Raw genomic sequence first — 25,687 nt, forward strand, 5'->3', positions numbered from 1 at the left:
CAATGTGATAATAGCTAGCAATTCTATGATTCTGAAAGAATTTACAAAAATCATAATTTATATGTAATACCTTATAAAAAATTGACATAAAACTAATTAAAATGTAAAAAATCTGAAATACGTGGCAGTATCTGAATAATATGTATGTAATGTACTTTTCTTGTTATATTTGCGGCAGCCAATCAATAATATCGTACAAAATTACTTCGACATAAACTTTGACCCAATAGTAATCAAAAGGCCATGTGTGTAGTGTAAAAACTTGATATAAAAAGCGAGAGAAAAGGTGCGGTGTGTTGTCGTTTTTAATGTCTTTATGAAAATCCCCTTATTAAATATGGAGTCAGAACAACTAGCTACGAACTCAAACTTACCAGCAGCCATGGATAAGCAGCTGGATGTCTTAATGCATAATAGAGGCAAGTCATTAATACATTATAAGTTACCCAGCCCCGGCAGCGCCCCGGCAGACTCTGTCTGTGAGATGGGGTAGGCCTACCCCTGAGATGTGTAAGGTTGATTGAGGAAGAGAGTGAACAACCACCGCGGACAGATCGGGATCCAGTCAAGTCGCCCCATCGCAAAGTCGCCCATACAAAGTCGCCCAATACAAAGTCGCCCCATCGCAAAGTCGCCCCAAAACAAAGTCGCCCCGGCACAGTCGCCCCATCTCAAAGTCGCCCCATTACAAAGTCGCCCCATCGCAAATTCGCCCCATCGCAAAGTCGCCCCAACGCAAAGTCGCCCAATCGCAAAGTCGCCCACGGTTTTAATCATATCGGTTGCGTTTGATGATATCGATTGCGTTGTTATGCACTTGTCAATTGTATGACCCACTATACGACCCCCGGGAGAGGTGCGTCATTTGTCCGATGTGCGTCATACTTTTGAATACCATGACGCACCCGTGCGTCAAAAAGGTGACTTACCTTTAGGTGACCATGACGCACCCATTTTGACGCACTGTGACCATGTTGTTTATGATATGGTGGGTGGTAAAGTGACGGACCTTGACACACCTTGTTCATTGATGTGACGTACCATCTAGGTTTTTTGACGCACCCCTGCGTCAGTAATTATTTGTAAATGACGCACCCATGACGCACCTCTCCCGGGGGTCGTATAGTGAGTCATACAATTGACAAGTGCATTACTTTGGTCGCGCTAAATGTCGTATACATTAATGTTTATCCTATTATATACATAATATGTGTTTTAATTTGTATTTTACAGGTTTTAATGGAGTGATGTGCTTTTTAAAAATCATTAAAAAAATAGTCCCTTGTTTGAAAGTTTTAAAAAGATTATCCCTGATTTATAGTTTCGAAAATGTTAATTTAATATGATTTTAAAATTAGTTACCAGAGCCACAATTACAATTTCTTCAACCTACGCGATACCAGCTCATTTTTTAGGATAATAGCCTATAATAAATGTATAAATGTGTAGTAGGCCTTCGTATAGATTTACAGTAGTTAAAACAATAACAGTGTTGTAAGACGAGTGTTATAGGCTACTTATTGATCATTTTGCATTTATTGACAAGTTATGTGTCTTAATTTTATAATGACTTTTCAAAATGAAGAAAAAAAGGGGATTTCATCGCCGATATGATTGTTTTACATGCAGGTATTAGTAAAATTAAAACGCGACATTTTGACCATGGAAAAACCATCGTACAGTATCGTGTGCGTGTTTTTTAAAAAGGGGAATCCCCGACGGTCAGCAGAAAGACGTAGCAGCTGTGAGGAAACAGATACCAGAAGGCGCAGCTCCGATTGGATTCAGAGAATGTTTCAGATGGCGAGTCGCCTTTTATTCAACAGCACAATGATCATTTTACTGAAGAAATTTATTTCAATCCTTTTGGTTATAGAACATTCTAATTATAATGCCTAATAAATATCCTCATATCAGGTGTTTATTTAATTTTAAATTAAACAAGACAGTGAAGAGGCACGGAATAATACGTACACGGACGTACGACAAATACACACACGCACGTTATCATTTACGACATATAGTGGTGATATGATGCAATTTTATAATGGGATATAATGATGGGATTGCCTTTCCAGGAGTCTTACAATCAATGTTCACTGTAATACTATGTATATAATAGTAAACTGAATGTTTATAAATAAATTGTTTTACGTAATTTGTTGCATATAAAATAAAAGACACAGACGTAGCCTACGTTTCCTATAAAATATTTCACATTTAAATAATTATGTACTGTTAAATGACATTATGCTGGATAATACTATATCTTAAACTATGTTTACAAATTGTCATTTTTTAAGCCACACATCTTTCTCATCATAGGCCTACTGACCTGTAAAATAAAAACAAAAATCAATTATTAATATAGGCCTAATAATAATAATAAATATTCATCGACCAAAGTAAAAATAATCTAGATCGTATAACATCATTTTATCGCGACCGATTTCGAACGCGACTGATGATATCATCGTAAAACTCCGGCGGGGTTTCCCCATCTTCAGATGGTGCGTTGTAGAGTGCGACAACGGCAACGGCGGAGTAATTACGGGGGTTTCCCTCTGGTAAGCTAGCACGTTAGAGTGCGACCGCGGAGTGCGACCGAGTGATTAGTCGGGGGCTTCCTCTCTGATATGGGGGTGCGTGCCGATTGTGTGACCTGAGACTACATGGCGGGGCTTCCCCTTTTTATGCCTACACGTTCTGTGTTATTTTGTGTATCATTGCAACATTTTACGCACTTGTAAACTATTTTTTAACGTTTTGGGGCGACTTTGCGTTGGGGCGACTTTGTGATGGGGCGACTTTGCGATGGAGCGACTTTGCGTTGGGGCGACTTTGCGATGGGGCGACTTTGTTTTGGGGCGACTTTGCGATGGGGCGACTGTGTAAGGGGCGACTTTGTATGGGGCGACTTTGCGATGGGGCGACTTGACTAGCATCCGACAGATCTGGCCTGGATGGCTCTTATTTGTTATATAGGCCTAGCTTATTGATAGTAGAGTAGACTAAGTCAATGTTATGATAATCTTGCTGTTATCTCTGGATATTCATTTTATAAAAATAAACTGCATTATTAAACTCTCTCTCTCACTTTAAAATATATAAATATATATTATCATTTTATTGGTGATCAATTTATTTTTTAGATGGTTCTCTTATTCTTGGTGCATCTAGTTTAACTGGTCGATATTGGGCTGGTTCATTATGGTTCTATGAAGATCCAAATAATGCCCCAACAATCGAACGCAGCAGTGCTGGTGTGCAAACTGAGGCTGGTGTAACAGACATTGTATGGATAGATGAGTTACGAGTTGCAGTCGCTTCAGACACTGGTAGGTTGAATCGTTAAATGCATACGTTTTCCTCCTAATGTTTTGCTATATTATCTTAGAATGTAATTAAACATAAGATATATATTTGTTCAACTTGTTTTACATATATATTTTTATTTGATCATTTAAATGCATTTTTTCGTCAGGTGCTGTTGAGATTTGGCAACTTATCGATAGCAGAAGCTCATTCAAAAATCTCTTCTACTTATTTGAACATCATGAAACTGTGAACTCTGTCAAAATAAATTCTAATAGAACAAGACTCGCAAGTGGCAGTGCTGATTGTCTGTAAGATTACTAACATTGTCAATTGTTAGTTCTAGATAAAAATCATTTAATTTGAATGTAAAATCGTGAGGTAATTTCCGGTATGATCGTAATCAAAACGGTACTGGGTTTGGTCTACTAGCGTTCCTGCTCCCAACCAGTCATCCATTCATAGAAGCCTTAATGAAGAAAGCCTACCTGGTGGTGGCCATAGAACGGTCCCGAGATAATGACTATACTTCAGTTTTAGTCGATAAAAGATTGAAATATTGTTAGAGATATAGTATACGATGTTTGATTATGTGTAGATGTGTGATTTGTTCTATTATTCAATAGTATAGTCGTTATCTCGGGACCGTTCTATGGCCACCACCAGGTAGGCTTACTTCATTAAGCCTTCTATGAATGGATGACTGGTTGGGAGGAGGAACGCTAGTAGACCAAACCCAGTATCGTTTTGATTACGATCAATCAGGAAATTACTTCACGATGAAACCTTCTCAATTTTAAAACAAACGCTTGCAATGTGCTGGGTTGCATTTGTTAAGAAATTTGTTCACTGAATGATACCCTGAAGTGAAGTGTTCCCTAACGTTTAACCAATGTTTTTTTTTCAGAATAAAGATTTGGGATGTTGCTGGCCAATGCTCAACAGGTACATACCATGCTCATACAGCACCAGTAGAAAAGGTAGCATGGAGTCCAGTGGAATTAGAAGTGTTTGCCTCATGTTCTCAAGTAAGTGTAATGCATGCCATACTCACACATCACTTGCCTCATGTTCTCAAGTAAGTGTAATGCATGCCATACTCACACATCACTTGCCTCATGTTCTCAAGTAAGTGTAATGCATGCCATACTCACATCACTTGCCTCATGTTCTCAAGTAAGTGTAATGCATGCCATACTCGCACATCACTTGCCTCATGTTCTTAAGTAAGTGTAATGCATGCCATACTCACACATCACTTGCCTCATGTTCTCAAGTAAGTGTAATGCATGCCATACTCACACATCACTTGCCTCATGTTCTCAAGTAAGTGTAATGCATGCCATACTCACACATCACTTGCCTCATGTTCTCAAGTAAGTGTAATGCATGCCATACTCACACATCACTTGCCTCATGTTCTCAAGTAAGTGTAATGCATGCCATACTCACACATCACTTGCCTCATGTTCTCAAGTAAGTGTAATGCATGCCATACTCACACATCACTTGCCTCATGTTCTCAAGTAAGTGTAATGCATGCCATACTCACACATCACTTGCCTCAAAAAGGTACAGTAGAGAGTGATGTCCAATTTTGGATTGATTGATTGATTGATTTTATTCGATATTCATACATAAAAGTTAAAATATACAATGTATAAAAGAGAATACCTGGATAACCCATTAAGTCGACAAAAAAGTAAACTTATTTCCAATGGGGTCCAATCCGTAATGACTGAAAAGTGAGTGGTTGGGCCTAGTACAATTATCATTAAGTATGACTCAGTAAAAATGAAAAAAACAAGAAAATACATACAAGACAAGATAACATAAAAAAAACAATATTAAAAATAACTTAATTAAACTGAAATTCCAAGTATGCTGGTTAATCATTCAGCTAGATCAGTATTGATATTTAATAGCTCCTTTTTTCCAACAATATTCAGGATGGACGCGTTTTGCTCTGGGACACAAGGAAACCTAAGCCTGCCTTCAAAGTTGACCAAAGCCCTTTGTACTCTCTACCCACTTCATTGGCATGGAAGCCTGGTGAAACAGCAGTCATTGCTATAGGTATACTACAATTTAAATAGAAATATTTTTACAGATATTTATTCTAATGTAAAATAATGAAATTGTTATTTTATATTTAAATACTTTATTCATATTTTAGGTGATGAGACTGGTCACATAGTGTTAAAGGATATCCGTAATGCGAATGGAATGATTAAAGACTGTAAATCACATACTAGAGCAGTCCATAGACTTGCATTTTCACCAAAAAAGTAAGGTTACTAAAAACGATATCAAGTTGAGATATTATTATTATAAATGACAGTATTTTAACATATTTACAAAATATTATGTAGTTGTTATGTTAATTGATGATGATTTATTAAAATGTATGAGGGTTTTTTTTATAGTGGAACTTGGTTGGCATCTGTGTCAGATGATAGCACAGCCGTTGTTACTGATATGGCAAATGAGCCGAGACAAATGTAAGTCACAAATGCAGATCATTATACATTAGTTAACATTAGCTTGAACTCATTTATTTATAAAACTCAAGTTATTTGTACTGTATATTTGTATATATAATATAAAACTAATATTTTCTATATCTGCTTTATTTCTTCAGTTACCGTAGTTACAGCCATAATGACTTTGTACGTGGGTTGTCATGGGACCCTCTTAGCAACAAGCTATTTACGTGTGGATGGGATAAACAAGTTTGCACGCATGTTGTGACAATGCCAGCTGATGATAGAATGGACATAAGTACACCAGCAGCCAGTTACAGCAGTAAGGTTAAAGGTCATACAACTAAGAGCTAATGACCTACATTGACCTACTTGTATATGTTTAGCTAGTTCTCTCCAATGGTTAACGTTAAACCATACCACATTAATAAACACATACATACATCTGTAAATTACGGCTGCAATGATTTTTACTATTTTTAATGTTATACAAAAATAATGAGTCCAACTTGTAGAGTAAGTGTGTACTTTTGTTTAGTAAATATAAGTGGTAGTCATTAATAAGGAACTTATAAAGATGAGACTAATTTAAAACTGATTATTTATTTGGCCTGATGATGATGTACTGTAGCATTCCATTCACGACATATGAAAAATGTATTTATTCGCAGTCTTTTAAAAACTAAACACATGTTTATATGTTACATTGCCTTGATCAGAAAGTGCTGTGGTGCACTTCCAACACCCTTGGTGAAAATGGGTACAGAAATGGTTATATAGACATTTTGGATAAAGTGATATCCAATCTACTGTATTCTGCACTCAACAAGCAATACCTGCAGTAAACAATGGTTGAAAGTATTATGGGATGCCTACTTTAATAGCAACTTGTAGGAAGATAAGATAACTTTATTTCGTCCACAAACAAGTGGAAATAATGGAAGGATGATTAACTGTTTCAAATGTATATTAAATGTTGTAAACAAGGTTTTAATAAAAGCTTAATTCCTGTAAAGTGTATTTGTGAAACGATTCATTTAATCTCAAGAATCATCTCGTATAGGCCTACAATCATTGTCACAAAACATTCTTTAAGAGCGTAGAGCCAAAAATCAGTGGGGTCAGAGATCTTTTTACGTTGCAGCCTCAAGTGTATGGAACAGTTTACCGTTAACAGTTTCAAGACCAAACTGAAGACGTTGCTATTCACTGATTTACTCGCACGTTGCTAATGCACAAAGCGCCATGAACTTCACATGGTTGGGGGCGCTATATAAGTTGTCATTTATTATTATTAAGAAATGTTAGAGCCTTTTTTGTGATGGTCCAAAAAAACGTTAAACAGAAAAGACAAACCAGAATCTACGTTTTGCTTCTTTCAAATTTATTCCAACCCACAGTTTGAATTTAAAATAGACTTCTTGAAAAATTCATTGAATGAATTGATCATTGGAAGCACAAAGAATAAATGCTGCAAGGCATAGCCTTTAAAGTTATTACTATTACGAGAATAAAGTTAAATGAGATCAAAATTAATTTGAATCTAAACATCTTCTTGCACAAAAAAAACATTAATACCTTATTATGCTATTCAACATTGCATGTTGATATAAATTATTCTAATAGAGGAATATAAATATATAATATTAAATTTAAGACTAAATTTATCTCACTAAGAAGAATATATTTATTCAAACTATGGGTTATTTCTTGCAGGCAAACCAGGTTTCAACGTATTTTATGTAAAATATAATGAAAAATATTCATATTATTCACTTTATCATTAAAAAGCTATCGTTATCAACTTAATTTGTTAAAACATGATTTAAAATGGTTACCACTTGACAGACGTTTATTTGTTTTGTTTATGTTTTGAAATTCATTGACTTATAAGAAATGTATTAATAGATCAGTTCAGTTAGTTTATATTTATGTGTATCATTTTGTCTATTTGAATGTTGAAATGTGGTTTACCCATGCTGCTTCTTTCACTCCTATCTTTAACATACAATTGGTTAATTTGAAACTATCTTCAACTTTTTTAATTCTTATTTTTTGACATCACTGGAACAACCTCTCTAAACATTCAATTTAAATTAATAAATAATGTTATATTTTTTTAAAATAAAAGAATCACTTCTGTTTTATCACTTTACTGAATTATAGTTAGTATAATATTATAATTTGTTTTTAAATCAATAGGGGTTACCCCGGTGTACTAGTATACTTACAGGCACTGATCATACTGTGCCCTCTGGGAGACCAGTCTTACTGAAGAGGTCACCCAGTATAAAGAGGTCACCCAGTATAAAGAGGTCACCCAGTATAAAGAGGTCACCCAGTATAAAGAGGTCACCCAGTATAAAGAGGTCACCCAGTATAAAGAATAAATAAATAATAATTAAATCAATATTAAAATACAGGTTAGTCTGTAATAATTTAATGATACAATTGTTTGGGTAATGTCAAGAGAGGGCGGTACCAGTGTGTCCATGGATACTACATTAATATCCTTGGTAACCAAATTCCTTGGCGTCATCTTCAGTGATGTCACCATAGCGCCACAAATTCAACTGTAAGATAAAAGAAATGAAAAGTACAAATATCGTAACTTTAAAATATGGAGAAAGTACAAATATCGTAACTTTAAAATATGAGAAATTACAAGCGTTAAGCTTTCTTGTCTACACTTTCAAACTGTATGTGCCAAAAAAATGTGATGTGCCCATATATGGACATGATGATGTCATATCACTACGATATTTTGGCACATCACACTTTTTTGGTCAAACTAGTTTGATAGTGTAGATATAGTTGAGTGATTATAAAAAGACTCGTGTAAATGCATGTTTTGGGGAAGGCCTACTGTTCTTTGAATAAACACTAACAATGTCTTAGAACCTTTTCATTGGGACACTAATTAACCATTTTAAAACATACATTAAAATAAACTTACATGGCTTTTCTTGGCGGCATCTTGCGCTTTGATGTATTCTTCAACCAATTTCTGAAGTCGCTTCTCACGTCGTGCTTCAACAATCAACAACCCTTCTGAAACTAATTCTTTTGTGATATCATTACGTGCCTCGGACGTCAACAACGTGACAAACTCCTGGCCAGTCACACGGTATTCAGTGTTGGCTACAAATGGTTGGTCTAAAATGCGACTCTTCAGGGCCTCTATAGCTTCTATACTCGCTTCTTCCTATAATATAAATAAAATATTTTGTTATACATATGTTAAAATGTTATACTTATAGCTACCTTATTATAGTACTATCTCTCTCTCTCTCTATAAATGTTTTCCGTCATTCCGATGTTATGCTTTCCACGATTTGTTTCCATATTTTTCTGTTTCGGACAGGATGGTTTGTTCTTGTGCTAAAGTCTACATTTCTTTCCTAAATTTTTTTTATCCAGTTTTCTTTTGCTGCATACTATTTGCTATTGTTTTGTATTATAAACTTTATATATATAAACTTTATTTTGCAAATTCAATGCATATAAAAATAACATGGGAGTATCAAAATTATAAAGTAGTAAAAGGTTAATGTAAAATGCCAGACAATTTGGAATTAAAAAGCAGTTTATCACACAGTTTTCACAATCATATTATTAGATAAATTAATTACGTAACAAAAAACTATAAATAGACTTAAAATAAACATTGTACATACATCTTTAGGTAGAGTAACCATTGCTAAGGTATAGTAATGTGCTTGGGGTGGTAGGGTGTGGTATCCTGGAGGTAGTGCTATCAAATCACTAATAGGTAGCTGGTCTTTCTGTTGAAATAAACAAAATAACATTATGTATGAAAATTAATTGAAAAATACATTTGTACTTTACTACTTGCTAAGGAAAAATGTGTTCAAAACCAAAAACAATTCAATCAAAAATTGCATTACAGTATTTAGTAGAAATCTTGTGATATGCTTAACAATGTTACAAATTTCATAAATGTTTAAATCAATGGCTCTAGCATAAAATTGCTTACATTTCCATAATCAATGAACAGAATTGAAGCCTTCTCCTTTAGTACACTTTCAACTTTACCACGATACCACTCGCCGTCGATGTACTTAGCAGCGCACATATCACCCTGTCTTGGCGTGTAAGACCCAGGTAGAGGAGGGTCATTTGTTATCTCAGCACGTAGTTGATCCATTAACTTTTCAAGTTGAGGACCTAATAAATATAATGAAAGAAAGGAATAACACCACAAAAGTTAAATAACTAATATCAATATATGAAAATTATCTTTTATTTCTAATCTAATATTAAACTCTCATTCACTCCCGTTTATCCTAGTTTTTTTTCTTCAGTAATTTGCCTTTTCTAGACAAATAAAATATTAGTACAATACAATGGTATCTGTAATAAAACAGACAAGATAAAGTTAAATATTTCATACAATGCGATGGTAAAAATCTGAAAATGAACTGACCAGTTTCAGCATGTTGAGCATAGAAGCTTAGATCCTTTGCATACTCCGTCACTATCACTGACTTGTAGTTAGTTTTTCTTTCAGTCTCCTCAACAACTGTCACTGTTGTTTGTTCAACAAAGTTTTCCCAAACCTATATGTGGGGATTAAAAAACATGTGGTATTATCTACATTAAAACATTAACTGTTGTCGCTTCAATAAAGTCTTCCAAAAACCTGTGTGTTGTTATCTACATTATTATACATTAACTGTTGTCGCTTCAATAAAGTCTTCCAAAAACCTGTGTGTTGTTATCTACATTATTATACATTAACTGTTGTCGCTTCAATAAAGTCTTCCAAAAACCTGTGTGTTGTTATCTACATTATTATACATTAGTTTGTATTTATTCATTTCTGTATAAAAATTTAAATTACACAACAGCAGTCAAAAGACTGAATATATTGTTTCACATACAAATTCCACAAAATATTCCAAAGAAAAAAACTTTAAAAGCATGAAAATTCAAAAAAATAAATGCGAACTCGCAAATTCATTAACATCTAATTTTTTTAAAGTAATATTTTAGCTTGTTAATAATGCTATTGAAATAGTTTTCACAGAATTGTTAATTAAACACTGTTACTTCAGTATTCAGTTACCTTCAACTTGGTTTTCTTGGCAGCTTCTTCCACAACTTGTAGTTGAGCGTAGTAGTTAGAACGTTCGGCGGTGAAATGAACCTTTGATAAACCGTTCTCAACTAATTTGATTGAATGGTTCTGACCGTCAACAAATAACCAACCAATGAAATTACCAGCCTTGTCAACACTTTCAACTTCGACCTCCACCTGTAAAAATCATAACAATTACAGTTATTATGACAATACATCGTATCTTTATACACAACCACAAACACTTATCAACATATATAAACTAGAAGCTACAAGCACTAAACACAGACTTTTAGAAGAAGCCATTCTAAAGGTTTAAAACGGTCATTTTGCTTTCACTATTAAAGTGGTAACATTTTAAACTACAAACCTCTCGTTGAAGACATAGTTCTTTAGTGTACTGCAGTGCTTCCTCCGCATATGCTTCACTTTCAGATGGGCCACCAGGACCAGTACGAGCCCTACGAGGACAAGTGATACCTGCACAAAAAAGTACAATCAATAATATGGTGATTTACCCTTGTACTATTGGAAATTTGTGGATTTAGATGACCTAACAGTTTTCTATGATGAGTAATTTAACATGCACCCACCACTGAAGAAACAAGCGTAACGGCTATGAGCAATCACTGGCTGGGCCCAGGGCTTATGGGGGTCCATGAGCAGTTTCCAGAGGGAAAAACAGGCATTAAAATATGTCGACAAGGGCTAAAAACGCCTGAGGCCTCCAGCGTTTGAGGGCCACTTAGGTTTCCTAAACCAAGGGCCTCAGGTCTCTACATTACACCACTGTAAAAAGGCGCTTTTTACCATTATAGCAAAGTTTTAAAATATTATTTACCAATTTAAGCTTTCTACATTAGCGATAATTATTTATAACAGTTTTTAGATTAAACAGTAGCTAACTTGGTTTTTAGTAATAAAAAATACAGGAAGAGACCAACCTGCAAGCAAGAACGTAATGAGGCATGTTTCTTTGGGCAAATAGAGTCTAATTCTAGAGCCACTTGCTACAAATTCCACGGTTCCTGTTTGCCGTCCAGCACGTTGCAAGAATGGTAAAAACTGCTTAGATTTTGCCACATCCTGCATCCAAAAAAATATGTTATTGTTAATATTACCAAATAAGTTAAGTTTCAGTTTAGAATTCTTTAGAATGTGTGTATTCACTTTATTATTATTTATGCTTGTAATTCATACTATATTAATATCCCATTATCAGTCATCAAATCAAATCTCTTTATTCATCTCATAAACAATACACATAACAAAGAGTAATAAAAACAAATTGAAAGAAGATGAAATGGACTTCCAGGAAACCCAAAAGAGCTTGTGATAGGAGGCTAACTAAATGGACTTCCAGGAAACCCAAAGGGGCTTGTGATAGGAGGCTAACTAAATGGACTTCCAGGAAACCCAAAGGGGCTTGTGATAGGAGGCTAACTAAATGGACTTCCAGGAAACCCAAAGGGGCTTGTGATAGGAGGCTAACTAAATGGACTTCCAGGAAACCCAAAGGGGCTTGTGATAGGAGGCTAACTAAATGGACTTCCAGGAAACCCAAAGGGGCTTGTGATAGGAGTCTAACTAAATGGACTTCCAGGAAACCCAAAGGGGCTTGTGATAGGAGGCTAACTAAATGGACTTCCAGGAAACCCAAAGGGGCTTGTGATAGGAGGCTAACTTAATGGACTTCCAGGAAACCCAAAGGGGCTTGTGATAGGAGGCTAACTAAATGGACTTCCAGGAAACCCAAAGGGGCTTGTGATAGGAGGCTAACTAAATGGACTTCCAGGAAACCCAAAGGGGCTTGTGATAGGAGGCTAACTAAATGGACTTCCAGGAAACCCAAAGGGGCTTGTGATAGGAGGCTAACTAAATGGACTTCCAGGAAACCCAAAGGGGCTTGTGATAGGAGGCTAACTAAATGGACTTCCAGGAAACCCAAAGGGGCTTGTGATAGGAGGCTAACTTAATGGACTTCCAGGAAACCCAAAGGGGCTTGTGATAGGAGGCTAACTAAATGGACTTCCAGGAAACCCAAAGGGGCTTGTGATAGGAGGCTAACTAAATGGACTTCCAGGAAACCCAAAGGGGCTTGTGATAGGAGTCTAACTAAATGGACTTCCAGGAAACCCAAAGGGGCTTGTGATAGGAGGCTAACTAAATGGACTTCCAGGAAACCCAAAGGGGCTTGTGATAGGAGGCTAACTTAATGGACTTCCAGGAAACCCAAAGGGGCTTGTGATAGGAGGCTAACTAAATGGACTTCCAGGAAACCCAAAGGGGCTTGTGATAAGAGGCTAACTAAATGGACTTCCAGGAAACCCAAAGGGGCTTGTGATAGGAGGCTAACTAAATGGACTTCCAGGAAACCCAAAGGGGCTTGTGATAGGAGGCTAACTTAATGGACTTCCAGGAAACCCAAAGGGGCTTGTGATAGGAGGCTAACTAAATGGACTTCCAGGAAACCCAAAGGGGCTTGTGATAGGAGGCTAACTTAATGGACTTCCAGGAAACCCAAAGGGGCTTGTGATAGGAGGCTAACTAAATGGACTTCCAGGAAACCCAAAGGGGCTTGTGATAGGAGGCTAACTTAATGGACTTCCAGGAAACCCAAAGGGGCTTGTGATAGGAGGCTAACTAAATGGACTTCCAGGAAACCCAAAGGGGCTTGTGATAGGAGGCTAACTAAATGGACTTCCAGGAAACCCAAAGGGGCTTGTGATAGGAGGCTAACTTAATGGACTTCCAGGAAACCCAAAGGGGCTTGTGATAGGAGGCTAACTAAATGGACTTCCAGGAAACCCAAAGGGGCTTGTGATAGGAGGCTAACTAAATGGACTTCCAGGAAACCCAAAGGGGCTTGTGATAGGAGGCTAACAAAATGGACTTCCAGGAAACCTAAAAGGGCTTGTGATAGGAGGCTAACTAAAAAATCATGATTTAAATAGATCTCAATACTATTTTGGCATAATAACTATGTTGTTGAAATAGATGCTTATAAAAAAGAATAAAGCCTTAACTGTTTGACATAAGGCCTTAAATAATATACATATGGTTGACAATAAGGTTTATCGCAAATAGCATGCATGACGCATGGTTGGAAGGAATTGGTAGCAAACGTGTATGTACGTGATTTGTTTGCTCCCAAACCCTTCCTATCATGCATTGTGCAATGACGTTCCTTGCGAAATCAAACTATTTGCGATAAACCTTATGATGAATATCATTCATTTGTAAACTGACCCCAGATAAATCCGCCACTCTGTGTATTGGTTTGTCTTTCTGGCTGTGTACACCTTTACCGTTCTTGATAGCTCGTTGCTCAGCAATTAGAAGCAAATCGTAATGAGCTGATCGTTGATCGTCGTCTTGACGATGGCGAAGCACTGTTGCAAAGCCTTTACTCACAAGAGCTTCAGCAATGTTACTAAAGATAAAGATGATAAAAATCATTTATGCTGAAATATTGAATCCTGTGAAGATGGCAAGTATTTTATTGCTTGCAGTAATATTTTATACTTTTATAATTAAAACTAGTGCACCTTTAAGTTAATGTTTAAGTACGTTTCAGCAATGATATATATATATTTCACGGATCTTACAGAGAAAAGTAATGGTCTGTAGTCAGTCGTAAGACCCTTATATATAAGAATATTAAGTGAGTTATTTTTATATTTTTTTAAGTCCCAGATTGCCGTATGATATCAGAAATAGCTTTAGAATGTGTACAACTGTTACTCACATACTACCAATCATAACAGTAGCGCATATCTTCTCAGGATATCCGTCATTGGCTTCCTTAATGTAATCGATCGATACCGTCACCTTCTTTCCAATCAACTTCTTGCGCAAGAATTCACGAGCTTCAAACATGTACGGGATATCATACAATGGTCTAACACGTCGATCCTACAAAATAAATATAGGAATTAACTTTTTAAAAAGAATACATATTAATTACAAATTCAATTCCAAGATAAATCTATTTCTCATAATAGTACAACAGTTTTTTTTCTTTTATTTGATTTTATTCACTATACCACAACATAATTCAATTCCTTTCATTCTTTCAATCTTTTATTTTTGAATCTCTGGTCCATAGAAAGTAACATTACATAAACATTAAGATAAACTGTATCGAATAATAAAAATAAATGCACAGTAAAGCTTTTGTCTACACTATCAAACTAGTTTGACAAAAAATGTGTGATGTTCCCACATATGGTAGTGATATGCTTAAATATGGTAGTGATATGACATCATCACATCCATATATCAACACATCAAATTTTTTTGTCGCATAAAGTTTGATAGTGTAGACAGAGCTTTAGACAAGTGTATCTGAGCTTTGTACCTTAGGTTGATCTTCTTCCTTGACATCTGCCATTCGTGGTGGTCTAAGTGACGACAGAGTTATCTTCTTGTATTTGCCATCATTAGATTTCACCACGAGGGCGTCTGCATTGATCACTTCAACAACTTTTCCTGTCAAGTTCTTTTCTTCAATTGGAACTATATTTGCTTTACTAGGAGTATAGTCCTTCCAAAGGCGTATACGTTTATTTTTAGCTTCTCTGAAAACAGGAAGTACAAATATTAAAACTAAAAACCAAACAATACAATGTACATACAAATGAGTTCCCACAAAATCATGTTGATTATCACGGATTATTAATGATAAAAAGATAACATTTAGCAAAGAAAAATCAACCAATTCACACTTTTCACAGATTTTATCATTTATATTTCAGCATTATGAACAATTGTCACAAAATAATTAAAGGTCAATAAACTTACTTTTCTGCTGATCGTAGTTTTTCGGTTCCTTGTGTCACAACCCTCATACTCCAATCAACGCAACGTGCAAAACCTTCTTTCAGCAAAAATTCAGCAATGTTGCCATTCTGTTAAACAATACAAACATATTTATATACATAAATTGTAAAATACACTAATACCATATTTTATTTCATACGCATCCATCCAGTCAATTACAGGATAGATGAACTATTTTATAATTGGGATTTTTCAATGATTCTCTCATATACTTGGAGTCGAATAATAGTACATTTGTAAAAATAATAGTAAATGATGTACGAGTTAAATTGGCAGAATATTTTCATGAAAGATTGACTTCTGAATAAATATAAATAAATGAACAAAAAAACTAAAATTAAAAAATAAATATTTCAAACTTCTTACTGGATGGAGAACAGTTCCGAGGAAGTTCTGATTTGAAGTGCCCTCTAGGATGATAGAAACTTCTCGTTGTAGAAGGCGCGATTCGGTGAAATACTTAGCTTCAGCTGAGAAAGGTTCTGGTACATCTTTGTCATCTATTCTTTTGATCATTGGTGCCTTCAGGAATTAAACAAGAATTCTTAGTTCATGCTCAATACACTGGCTTATGTCTTTGAAATCTCATTGCCTTGGCTAATTACTTTAATTAATAATTTTTAAACATAAGAAACACCTTGCGCATAGTACAAAATCATTTTTTTGTATTCTCTTGGCTAAAATGAAATCATTAAGCATTTTTTATAATTATATATTACCTTAACACCGGACAGCATGACAGTGACATAATGAAATGACGGAAGTAAAAACGCCCTCACAGTGCAACCATCTCGCACATGCTCAATAATAGCTGAAAAATATAAAGGATACCATGCCAGTTTAGAAATATAATAATAATAGAACATTGATTTTCGTTAAAAACGATTCCTAAATGAAGAATTATGAACAACATTTCAATTTTTAACTAAATTATGCAAATTCAAGATTAACACACCTTTGATTTGATTTTGACGATGAGAATCAACAAAATGAAGTGGATTTTCTATGACCCAGGTCACATTTCTAACCGCATCAGGATCTTGTTCTTTTGCCCATCGACCCTTCCCAGCAGCCTTTGCTGCTTCTTCCATATCAATCAAGTGAATTTGATCACTGTGAAGTAAATAATGAAATATATAATATAAACGAATCAAACGAAAGTCAATGGGATTTGTTTAGGATACTGTAATTAAATTATAATATTTATTTCATAGTATATAAGTACAGTTATTATTATTTTATATATAATATTTTAATTATTATTAAAAGATAATTATTTTCTTACTCGCTTGGTTTGATTCCACCACGCCTGACTTCTACTAGACCCTCTGCTACACAAGACTCAGTCACATTCTCAGCATTTGGTCCTAAAATTACAAACAAATGATTACATCACTGGTAAACAAAGTTTATTAAGCTCTGTGTACACTATCAAACTTTATGTGACAAAAAGTGCGATGTGCTCATATATGGTAGTGATATGCCCAAATATGGTAGTGATATGACATCATGTCTATATATGGGCAAATTTTTTTTTCACATAAAGTTTGATAGAGTAGACAGAGTTTAAGACTGATTAAAAGATTATACAGCAAATTACAAAGAAATCAAACACCAATTGGTCCAGTCTAAGAAAGTAAAGCCAGGCTAAAATAGTCACTGGTTATATACAATGTAAAGTAAAGATCAGTTAACACTTAAATCTGATTATGTCAGGGGTTAATATAACAATGAATTACAACATATTGCTATGGTAACAAACCTTTGCCAAGATAAATGCACCCATAAGCACGACCAGATCCTGGTGCAGTGTATTCTATGGAAAAACTCACTTCTTTTCCAATTAATTTCTTACGTAGGAACTCCCTTGCTTGCCATGCATATGGCTACGGAAATAGAAAATGAGTTAAATTAATTCAACTTTATTTCAGACAAATTGTACATATGAAACATATGGACAGGAAGTGTACTATTACATAACATAATATTGTAATACTTTCTAGTAGAAAACAATCACATATGGGAAAGAGATAATTGATAAGTTAGTGATAGCTGTTATCTTAACATATGTCAATCTTCTCAATATACATAAATTGTGATGAACATAGAATTGTTTGTTCATCACATTTATGTTAATGTATATTGAGTAGATTATTGGATGTGTCCGATTAATGATGATGATAAAATATCAGATCTGGTTGTTCTAAATTTGTTTTCAAATCTTGCATTTAATTTTTGTATATAATTATAAGATTTTTTAAAAAACACTAACAGTAACACTACATTCTGGTTTGTAAATCACACTGCTAGCTATGTTTACAATCCTCCTAATACTTCTATGTATCCTTACCTCATCCTTAGTTTCCTGTGAATCTTTAATATTAGGATTGGCTCTTCTTGCTAGTTTTGGTGCGGTCACATTTGATAAACAAAGTTGTTTCTCTGGTGGTGGGCCACCCTTAGGCTGACCTCTGATGATGACTGCATCCCCAGATAAAACCTAATAAAGAACACAAGATTTAAGTAATTAGTCGTAGGTTTGTTTTATAAATTAACCAAAAAAATTAATTAAATATTATTATGTTTATATTCATTCATTTTTTATTTTGGAATACATGATTACATAATATATTCATATAGCAAAAAAAGCTTAATCTAAGAAATCATTGTACAGATAAAAAAAAAGAATTGAGGTTGTACAGTCCAGTTTATTATGATTCAGTAGTATTAACTGTTGGGAGGGAATACATATGAATAAATAAATTTAGTCTTATGATATAAAATGTTATTAAATAAATTATCGGTGATAATGCTAAATTTTAATTGGACAATATTTTTTTTTTTAATTCTTCAACATAATCATGAGTTAAACAACAGAATTTAAGTTATTTCTGATCGACAGAATTTACCATTATTGGCATGTTTTTTGGTGCACAGGGTGAGTTACTTCTTACTATAGTTTAGTAATTATTTAGTAATTAATAGGCCTAGTCCAGATAAATATAGACTAAGGGCCTACCTACATACCTGAGTCCTGACTGACTCAAAAGTCTCATGACAGACTATTCTATTAGTATTACTAGGCCTACTATTACTAACTTTAAATATTCACTTTATCTTTATAAACTTTATTTTATTGTAAAAACATTTAAAAAAAAATATATTACACGTATAAGTACTGACTGAATATAATTAAAGGACAGACTTTTAATTATTCATAAAATAAAACACTTGAAATAATAAAACGTTTTCAATTTGCTTGAGTTACAGTTAGGCCGGTGTATCCGCCTTTAAAATCCTTGTGACGTGGACAGCTGGCATTAACCGGCTGGTTCGTCTCTTCCTCTCACTACGTTTTTATCGCACAGCTGGCTGCTTTACGAATTGTACTTTTTAGATTGTGCAAAAAAATGTTATTATAAACGCCTTATTAAAGATATGGCCCTGCTTTGTTCACATATTAAACCATGCATCTATAACGCAACTGACAAGAAAGTTTTAAAATGAAATAATGATTTATTTACCGATTTCACGACACCAGTCTTCAAAGACGTTTGGTTTGCCATCTTTCCACGTTGGTAAAAAAGGCAGAAATAGGTCATGTGACACCGGTTTTCATTTATAGAGGTCGCTATTTAGTCCGCACGCTCGAGGTTCCAAGACAACAAAAACAACTGAATGTGCGACAATATGATGCACGGATATTATTAGTTTTTAATCTAAAATATTACCTTATTAAATGAAAAAATATTTCAGATTTTATCATTCAGATGGCTTCAAATAATGTTATAGGGAATAGAGGTATGTTTGGTTTGCTAAATAAGGCCTATAATACAGTAGTAAACATGTCATCTATTCTAGGCCTCTAAAAACTGGCTGAAGTCTCGAGTCGAGGCCTAGGCATACACTGTATATTCACGTCTATACAGTCTAGCTAGGCCTAGTCCTACAGTAGTCCTAACCTAGTTGTTAATGAACTAACACATTTTTTTTTTATTTAGGGAAGAAAACACAGATTGTATCCTTTTTTAATAAATTTAATTATTAAATTAATAACCATTAACGTATTGAGTTGTTTATCTTTTAAGTTTTATATGTTATGTTTTTTTTTATTCTTTATTTTATTTATGGCCCCAACCAAGGCCAAATATTTTACATCTCCCAGCTAGGCCTAATAATATTTAATAGTGATAAAATAAGGCTAATATGAATAACTTTAGGCTAAATAGACAGGTTCAATAAATACAGTACATGTCATAAATAATAAATGATGTTTAAGACAACTTAACTCAAATCATATTACAGCTTTCTTCATTACCTTTGCAAATACTTTTGTATTTTAATGGTTGGTATTTTGCATTCTTTTGGATTTGCGAAATTCTTATATTTGCATATAAAGGTACGTATGTTTTTAATAAATTAATAAATAAAAATGATTGAGTAGTGTAGTAATTTAGATTTAGAATACACTGTATTAAAGAGAAACTAACTACCGGTAGGCCTATTATAATATTGTTCGAGTTTGTAACAAACAAGATTTATCTTTCAAATCATCATCATCTCTTCTCTCAATACATCAAAACCTCTATTCAATATTTTTAGTTGCAAACATACTGTAGGCCTGTTCCAATTTTTGTATCAAATTAATGTTATAGTCTATATTTTAACAACAGTTTGTTTTTATTACTTGTTCTGTAGGCACCGTACTTCCTTACCCTGGTTCAAACTTAGCAGGCGAAATTGTTTTATTATTTACATTGTTAGCTGTTGAAACAGTCAGAATTTTTATTGGTAAGCAAAGCAAAACTATTAATACAGTTTTAATTCAATTTGAAACATTTGTTTTCTCCCAATTGGTTTAAAACTCTGTCTACACTATCAAACTAGTTTGACAAAAAAAAAGTGTGATGTGCCCAAATATGGTAGTGATATGCCCAAATATGGTAGTGATATGACATCATTGTGTAAATATATGGGCACATCACATTTTTTGTCACATAAAGATAATGTAGGCAGAGCTTAAAAACTGGAAAAAATTTGACAATTACCTCATAAATTTAAGTCTACAATGTCTGTTTATAGTATTCATATTCACTGTATGTATTTAAATTATTATATTTTAGGAAAGAAGGGTAATTTAACAGAGAAGCTACCGCATCTTGGTGTATCAGTGGCGTTATGCGTACCAGTCATCTTTGTTTATGTGTATTACCTTGTATGGCAAACATACGTGCTACGTGTTGAGGTCATTTTAAATGTCATTCAACTTATATTCCTTGCATTTGAATTCATCTTTAGCCTCATAGCTATTATTACATTTGCAAGGTAAGTTAATCGAGTGAAAAATCTTTATAAATGTTCAAAAATGAGAATAGCATTTGACTGCTTATATGTATGAATATTTGTCTACACTATCAAACTTTATGTGACAACAAAATGTGATGTGCCCATATATGGACATGATGATGTCATATCACTACCATATTGGGCACATCAAAACTAGTTATTAGTCTAGATAGTGTACACAGAGCTTAATGTTTTCCTTGTATAAGGACCATTAAACAAAATACTTTAATAATGTGTTACTTTTCTTTCAGAGCTGAGTCTTATCGATGAGAATTTCTGCCTGAAATCATTGAATCCTGAAGACTAGTGACATAGTGTTGACAAAGACTTAAATGTTCACAAAACAAATTGATGAATGAAAACAATTTTTTGGGAAAATCAATCTCCTATATGCAGTAGTAGATATATGACACTGAAGAAATACTCACAACCAATGCCTTGTTGTAGTGTAGGTCTGATTGTAGTGCAATAATGTGAACCCATTGGAAAAGGCTCTTTACAGATTGTATAAAGCTCTGTCTACTGTACACTATCAAACATGTGAGCAAAACATGTGATGTGCCCATATGGACATGATGATGGCATATCACAATCATATTTGGTCACATCACACTTTTTTTGTCAAACTATTAATGTTAATATTCTTATTACCGTAATTCAAATATTATCTGTTATTCATCAGTAATCTTCTGTTCCATAAATTAATGAACAAACTAGATGTTTGAAGAAGGTTTTAAATCTTTTGTGAATAGCAATAAATGAATGAAAGTGAATTGAACAAGTGATTACATATGTGCATGGCTTCTGAAATTAGTGCCATAATATTCTTCAATCTCAGCACATACTCACTAGTTGTAAATAATATGTACATTGCAGTTTACACACTATTTATATGTATTACAATTTTGTTTTTTTTTATCACGAATGACTTGAAATGAATAATAATAATTTTACTACTGTACAATAAATAGAACATTGAATAATAAATTTCTTTTTGAAATATTTTAATAATCATATTTACAGTTATTATTAATTACATATGATATAATCCGACAATAGGTGAGACAATAAGTGAGACAATATAACAACATTGATGTACAGTGTGTGATGTAATGACAATGTAGAATGACGTCACTATAACTGATGCCTTTCCCTGGTTTTAATGAAGTCTATGAGCAATAATAATAATTAAACAATTGTATTGAGCCAGTTTAAACAAATTATTAAAGGCGCATTGTATCGAATTTTGCTGTACTACTGGCGGAAGAAATACTAAAGCTGTCTACACTATCAAACTAGTTTTACAAAAATAGTGTGATGTGCCCAAATATGGTAGTGATATGCCCAAATATGGTAGTGATATGATATCATCATGTCCATATATGAGCACATCACATTTTCTTGTCACATTGAGTTTGATAGTGTACACAGAGCTTTAGAATATTTGTATGACGCCAACTTCCACTACTGTGTAATATAAACATAGTGACAACAGAAATAAGAATCACCTGAACAAAATACCGTCAACAAATCTGCGATTTTGTCTTATTATTTTAAAAGGGTATTTGGTTGTGGCTCAATCAAGCGTGTTTTTGGCACATTATTATTATTCTACCCATGTGGTCTATTTCTTTTATATAGGACTAGTGTAAAAATGTGTTGTTTAGTATCGCACAGTACATTACAGTTCAATGTTAGTCAAAAGGAAAATTACTGAAAGAAACGGCAATTATGTGGTTATCAATGGCTGGATATTAATGGAGATACAAATAAAATAAGCAAAAACCTATAAATCCAAACGATAAAGTTAAACAGCCAAAAAGAAATTGCAGTATGATGTTTTTTTATACATCTATTATTATTGTGTTGCTCTGTAAAACAGTTTTCTGTGTACGTCATGCCTACATCACGTCTGTATGCGTCTTCTACATACATTATCGGCAGAGGATACGTGATTTTAAATGCTGTAACATTAATTTATCTCTTCTGAATAGACCGTATGTCGTTTTCTATACCTTTAAATTGTTCTTACAGCACCTGTAAGGCATTCTTTATTCTCCAAACTTCTAGTATCATCCTCTCCGGTATCTGTTACGTCACCTAACAAGTTCGGATCATAATGCGAATTATATTCACAGTTTTCATCAGTTGCATTAGTTTTTATGTTCTCACTTTCATTGTCATTGAACACGTCTTCCGAATCAGTAAGTTGCTGAAGTTCTTCAAGTTCGTCGCCTTTTCGTTTAAGTTCGCACTCATTCTCTACGTCATTTCCACTACTATTGTCAGGATTTATATTGTTATCTGTATTTATCTCCTCAACTTTTAAGCTAGTATCGTCCGATGATAAACATGAATTATCAGATAACGTACGAATATCGTGATCTGTATCATTGGCGATTTTTTCAACCGATTTCCTGTCATTTGTTGCTGATGACTCTTCTATAGATCCAGTCGATTTAGATCTAGTTTTTTTACTTCGTGTCTTCGATTCTTGTTTGGAGTGGCTTTCTTGAGACTTTACGGATTTTAAATCCATTAATACGCCATCTAAAGAAAGGTTGTTTACGTCATTTTTACATTTGTTGACAATATTGGACTCCTTATCATTATCGCGTCTTGACAGCCCTCTTGCAAGATGACCTTTTTTCTCCTGCAGGCGCTTCGTCTTTTCTTCCTCTCGAAACAGCTTTACTTCTGAGAAGAACCATTCTTTTGACATTATTGAAAGTGGTGGTGATTTGATACGCTCAGGTTTAGAGATGAATTTTGTCCCAGGTTTCTTCGGACAGTCCGGATTAAAATAGTTGGCTTGTTTACCTTCTATCAGAGATAGTTCGCCCTTCGTCATATAGTGAATCAACTGAACAGATTCCGTTTCTAATACCTCAGTTGGTACGGGTAAATTTGGTTTAACGTACGTATAATTTGGAAGTTTACCGTTTCCTTTTCTGCGCTGGTCTTGGAGACGCGCTACGAGTTCAACAGCAATGTTGTATTCCGCTGGTGATGGTTTAGTCTGCTGGTGAGAGTGTGCCAACGTTTGATGCACTGCTGCCATTCGTTCGTGTGCTACAACGTGTATTTTAGGTGTATTCACTGGTTTTGTCCCTCTAAACGGTATATCTGGAGGGCGTCTTAATACTCCTTGGTGACGTTCAATACAAAATAGGTTTAGCTCCTCATTAATACAAAACTTTCGATTTTGTTCATTTGAGTGGTGAAAAGGTTGTTCGAATCCTGGGTAACTCCTTGATAAATTACTTTGTTTATATCGTCCTGTAGCCCCACTTTCAAATGGTAGACCGTATGGACCAATTGAAAACCTATCACAAGATATTGGTACAGAATACGTACTATATGGACGACAGACACGTTCGTTATTTCGTTTTTGTATTCTAGCGTTTATGTTGTTCGCAGTGATCAGTTTTCTTCCTTTAAGTGGCACAAATGACATATACTGGTCAAAGTTTATGACGGGCCGACGGAGAAACCGCCGACTAATCTGTTGTTTTTGGTTGTGGCCCTGCTGGGTTGCTGGAGTCGTTGTTCTGCCAAATGACAAATACCGATTACATCTATCATTCAAACTACTAATGCTGCTAGTGCTTTCTCCAGATTTACATCTCTTGTTTTCGCTGATATCCAGACTTTCAGAAAGGACTACTGAACTGCTTGGTCTCCATTCGCCTTCAGTTCTCACAAAATAAGTCCTATTTGTAGAATCGTCAACGACATGTTGAGTATTATCAGTCATTCGCGGCGATTCACAATTATCCATAGTGATAATTCAGTAGCGTCTCTGGCAACGGCATTACATTCTCAGAAATAATCGTTTAAGCAGAGTAACTTAAGTTCGTTACCCTATTATTCCTCTGGTTCCTATCATTACACATAATTATTGTAATCAGTCTGTATTCTAGAATTCACTTATAACAGAATGCTTAACACCACTGAACAAAAAACCCAATGTCATTGTAGTCTGTTAATATTTAATGTCGGAAGACCCAAGTAGTAGATAAAGAATAAAGCATTTAGCATAACAATTGCCTTGTTCTGTTGCGTACCATGGTAGTCAATGTGATTGTTTGTAATCTGTCTGAAGAACACACGCGATGTAGTGCAATCGTACGTCACACTTCAGCTTAGCCTATTTTTGTTTTCCTTTCTAAATTTGAATTCAATACAGTATTTTTGTTTTAAAATAATGTAAATATACACAAGAGTGACGGGTCCAAGATTTTGAAGAAACCACCACCACGTACAACTTATTCTTTGTATTATGTGTATAGCAAATTTTCTGCGATAACATTTTAGATAGGCTATTACTACTGTAGCCTACACACATAATTTTTTACTTTACTTGTTTAATTTGATGTGATGGGCCTTATGTACTGATTTTCAGCAGTTTATATCAAAGCAACATAACAGATTTTACGGGTTATATTTTCATCGTTGTAAGCAATCAGGCAATACAACAAGCAATTTAAAAGATAACTTGAGACGTTTTATATTTTATTCTTTTTATAGTATTTTAATATTTATACTGTTCATAATGTTTTATTCATAGCATATTTTCTTATATATTATCTTATCCATT

The 25,687-nt window shown here is 34.3% G+C and overlaps 4 protein-coding genes across 4 annotated transcripts; 2 read left to right on the forward strand and 2 right to left on the reverse strand.

Annotated features, from left to right (window-relative positions):
- The first annotated feature begins 261 nt into the window (after positions 1–261).
- LOC140041111 (methylosome protein WDR77-like) lies at positions 262–6,872 on the forward strand. Its single transcript, XM_072087501.1, has 8 exons — positions 262–419; positions 3,153–3,338; positions 3,485–3,626; positions 4,223–4,343; positions 5,265–5,391; positions 5,492–5,603; positions 5,742–5,816; positions 5,957–6,872. Exons 1-8 carry the CDS (start codon positions 317–319, stop codon positions 6,150–6,152), a joined length of 1,062 nt encoding a protein of 353 aa, XP_071943602.1. The 5' UTR covers positions 262–316; the 3' UTR covers positions 6,153–6,872.
- A 1,296-nt stretch (positions 6,873–8,168) lies between these two features.
- Positions 8,169–19,345, reverse strand: LOC140041108 (staphylococcal nuclease domain-containing protein 1-like). The gene is made up of 19 exons (XM_072087499.1): positions 19,266–19,345; positions 18,092–18,241; positions 17,504–17,627; positions 17,027–17,108; positions 16,697–16,854; positions 16,461–16,552; positions 16,108–16,263; positions 15,703–15,809; positions 15,260–15,479; positions 14,648–14,814; positions 14,149–14,332; positions 11,844–11,985; positions 11,270–11,379; positions 10,888–11,076; positions 10,246–10,378; positions 9,796–9,986; positions 9,476–9,583; positions 8,755–9,003; positions 8,169–8,371 (listed from the first exon to the last, which is right to left on the reverse strand). The coding sequence occupies exons 1-19, from the start codon at positions 19,341–19,343 to the stop codon at positions 8,303–8,305; spliced, it is 2,709 nt and encodes a 902-aa protein (XP_071943600.1). The 5' UTR covers positions 19,344–19,345; the 3' UTR covers positions 8,169–8,302.
- Positions 19,346–19,395: 50 nt separating this feature from the next.
- Positions 19,396–22,056, forward strand: LOC140041112 (transmembrane protein 216-like). The gene is made up of 6 exons (XM_072087502.1): positions 19,396–19,542; positions 19,743–19,759; positions 20,047–20,140; positions 20,440–20,532; positions 20,865–21,066; positions 21,339–22,056. Exons 1-6 carry the CDS (start codon positions 19,512–19,514, stop codon positions 21,355–21,357), a joined length of 456 nt encoding a protein of 151 aa, XP_071943603.1. The 5' UTR covers positions 19,396–19,511; the 3' UTR covers positions 21,358–22,056.
- A 106-nt stretch (positions 22,057–22,162) lies between these two features.
- On the reverse strand, positions 22,163–25,047 carry LOC140041109 (uncharacterized). The gene has a single exon (XM_072087500.1). The coding sequence runs from the start codon at positions 24,866–24,868 to the stop codon at positions 23,105–23,107; it is 1,764 nt and encodes a 587-aa protein (XP_071943601.1). The 5' UTR covers positions 24,869–25,047; the 3' UTR covers positions 22,163–23,104.
- Positions 25,048–25,687: the final 640 nt, after the last annotated feature.

Source organism: Antedon mediterranea, chromosome 2 (genome assembly GCF_964355755.1).
Source record: "Antedon mediterranea chromosome 2, ecAntMedi1.1, whole genome shotgun sequence".
Classification (NCBI taxonomy): domain Eukaryota; kingdom Metazoa; phylum Echinodermata; class Crinoidea; order Comatulida; family Antedonidae; genus Antedon; species Antedon mediterranea.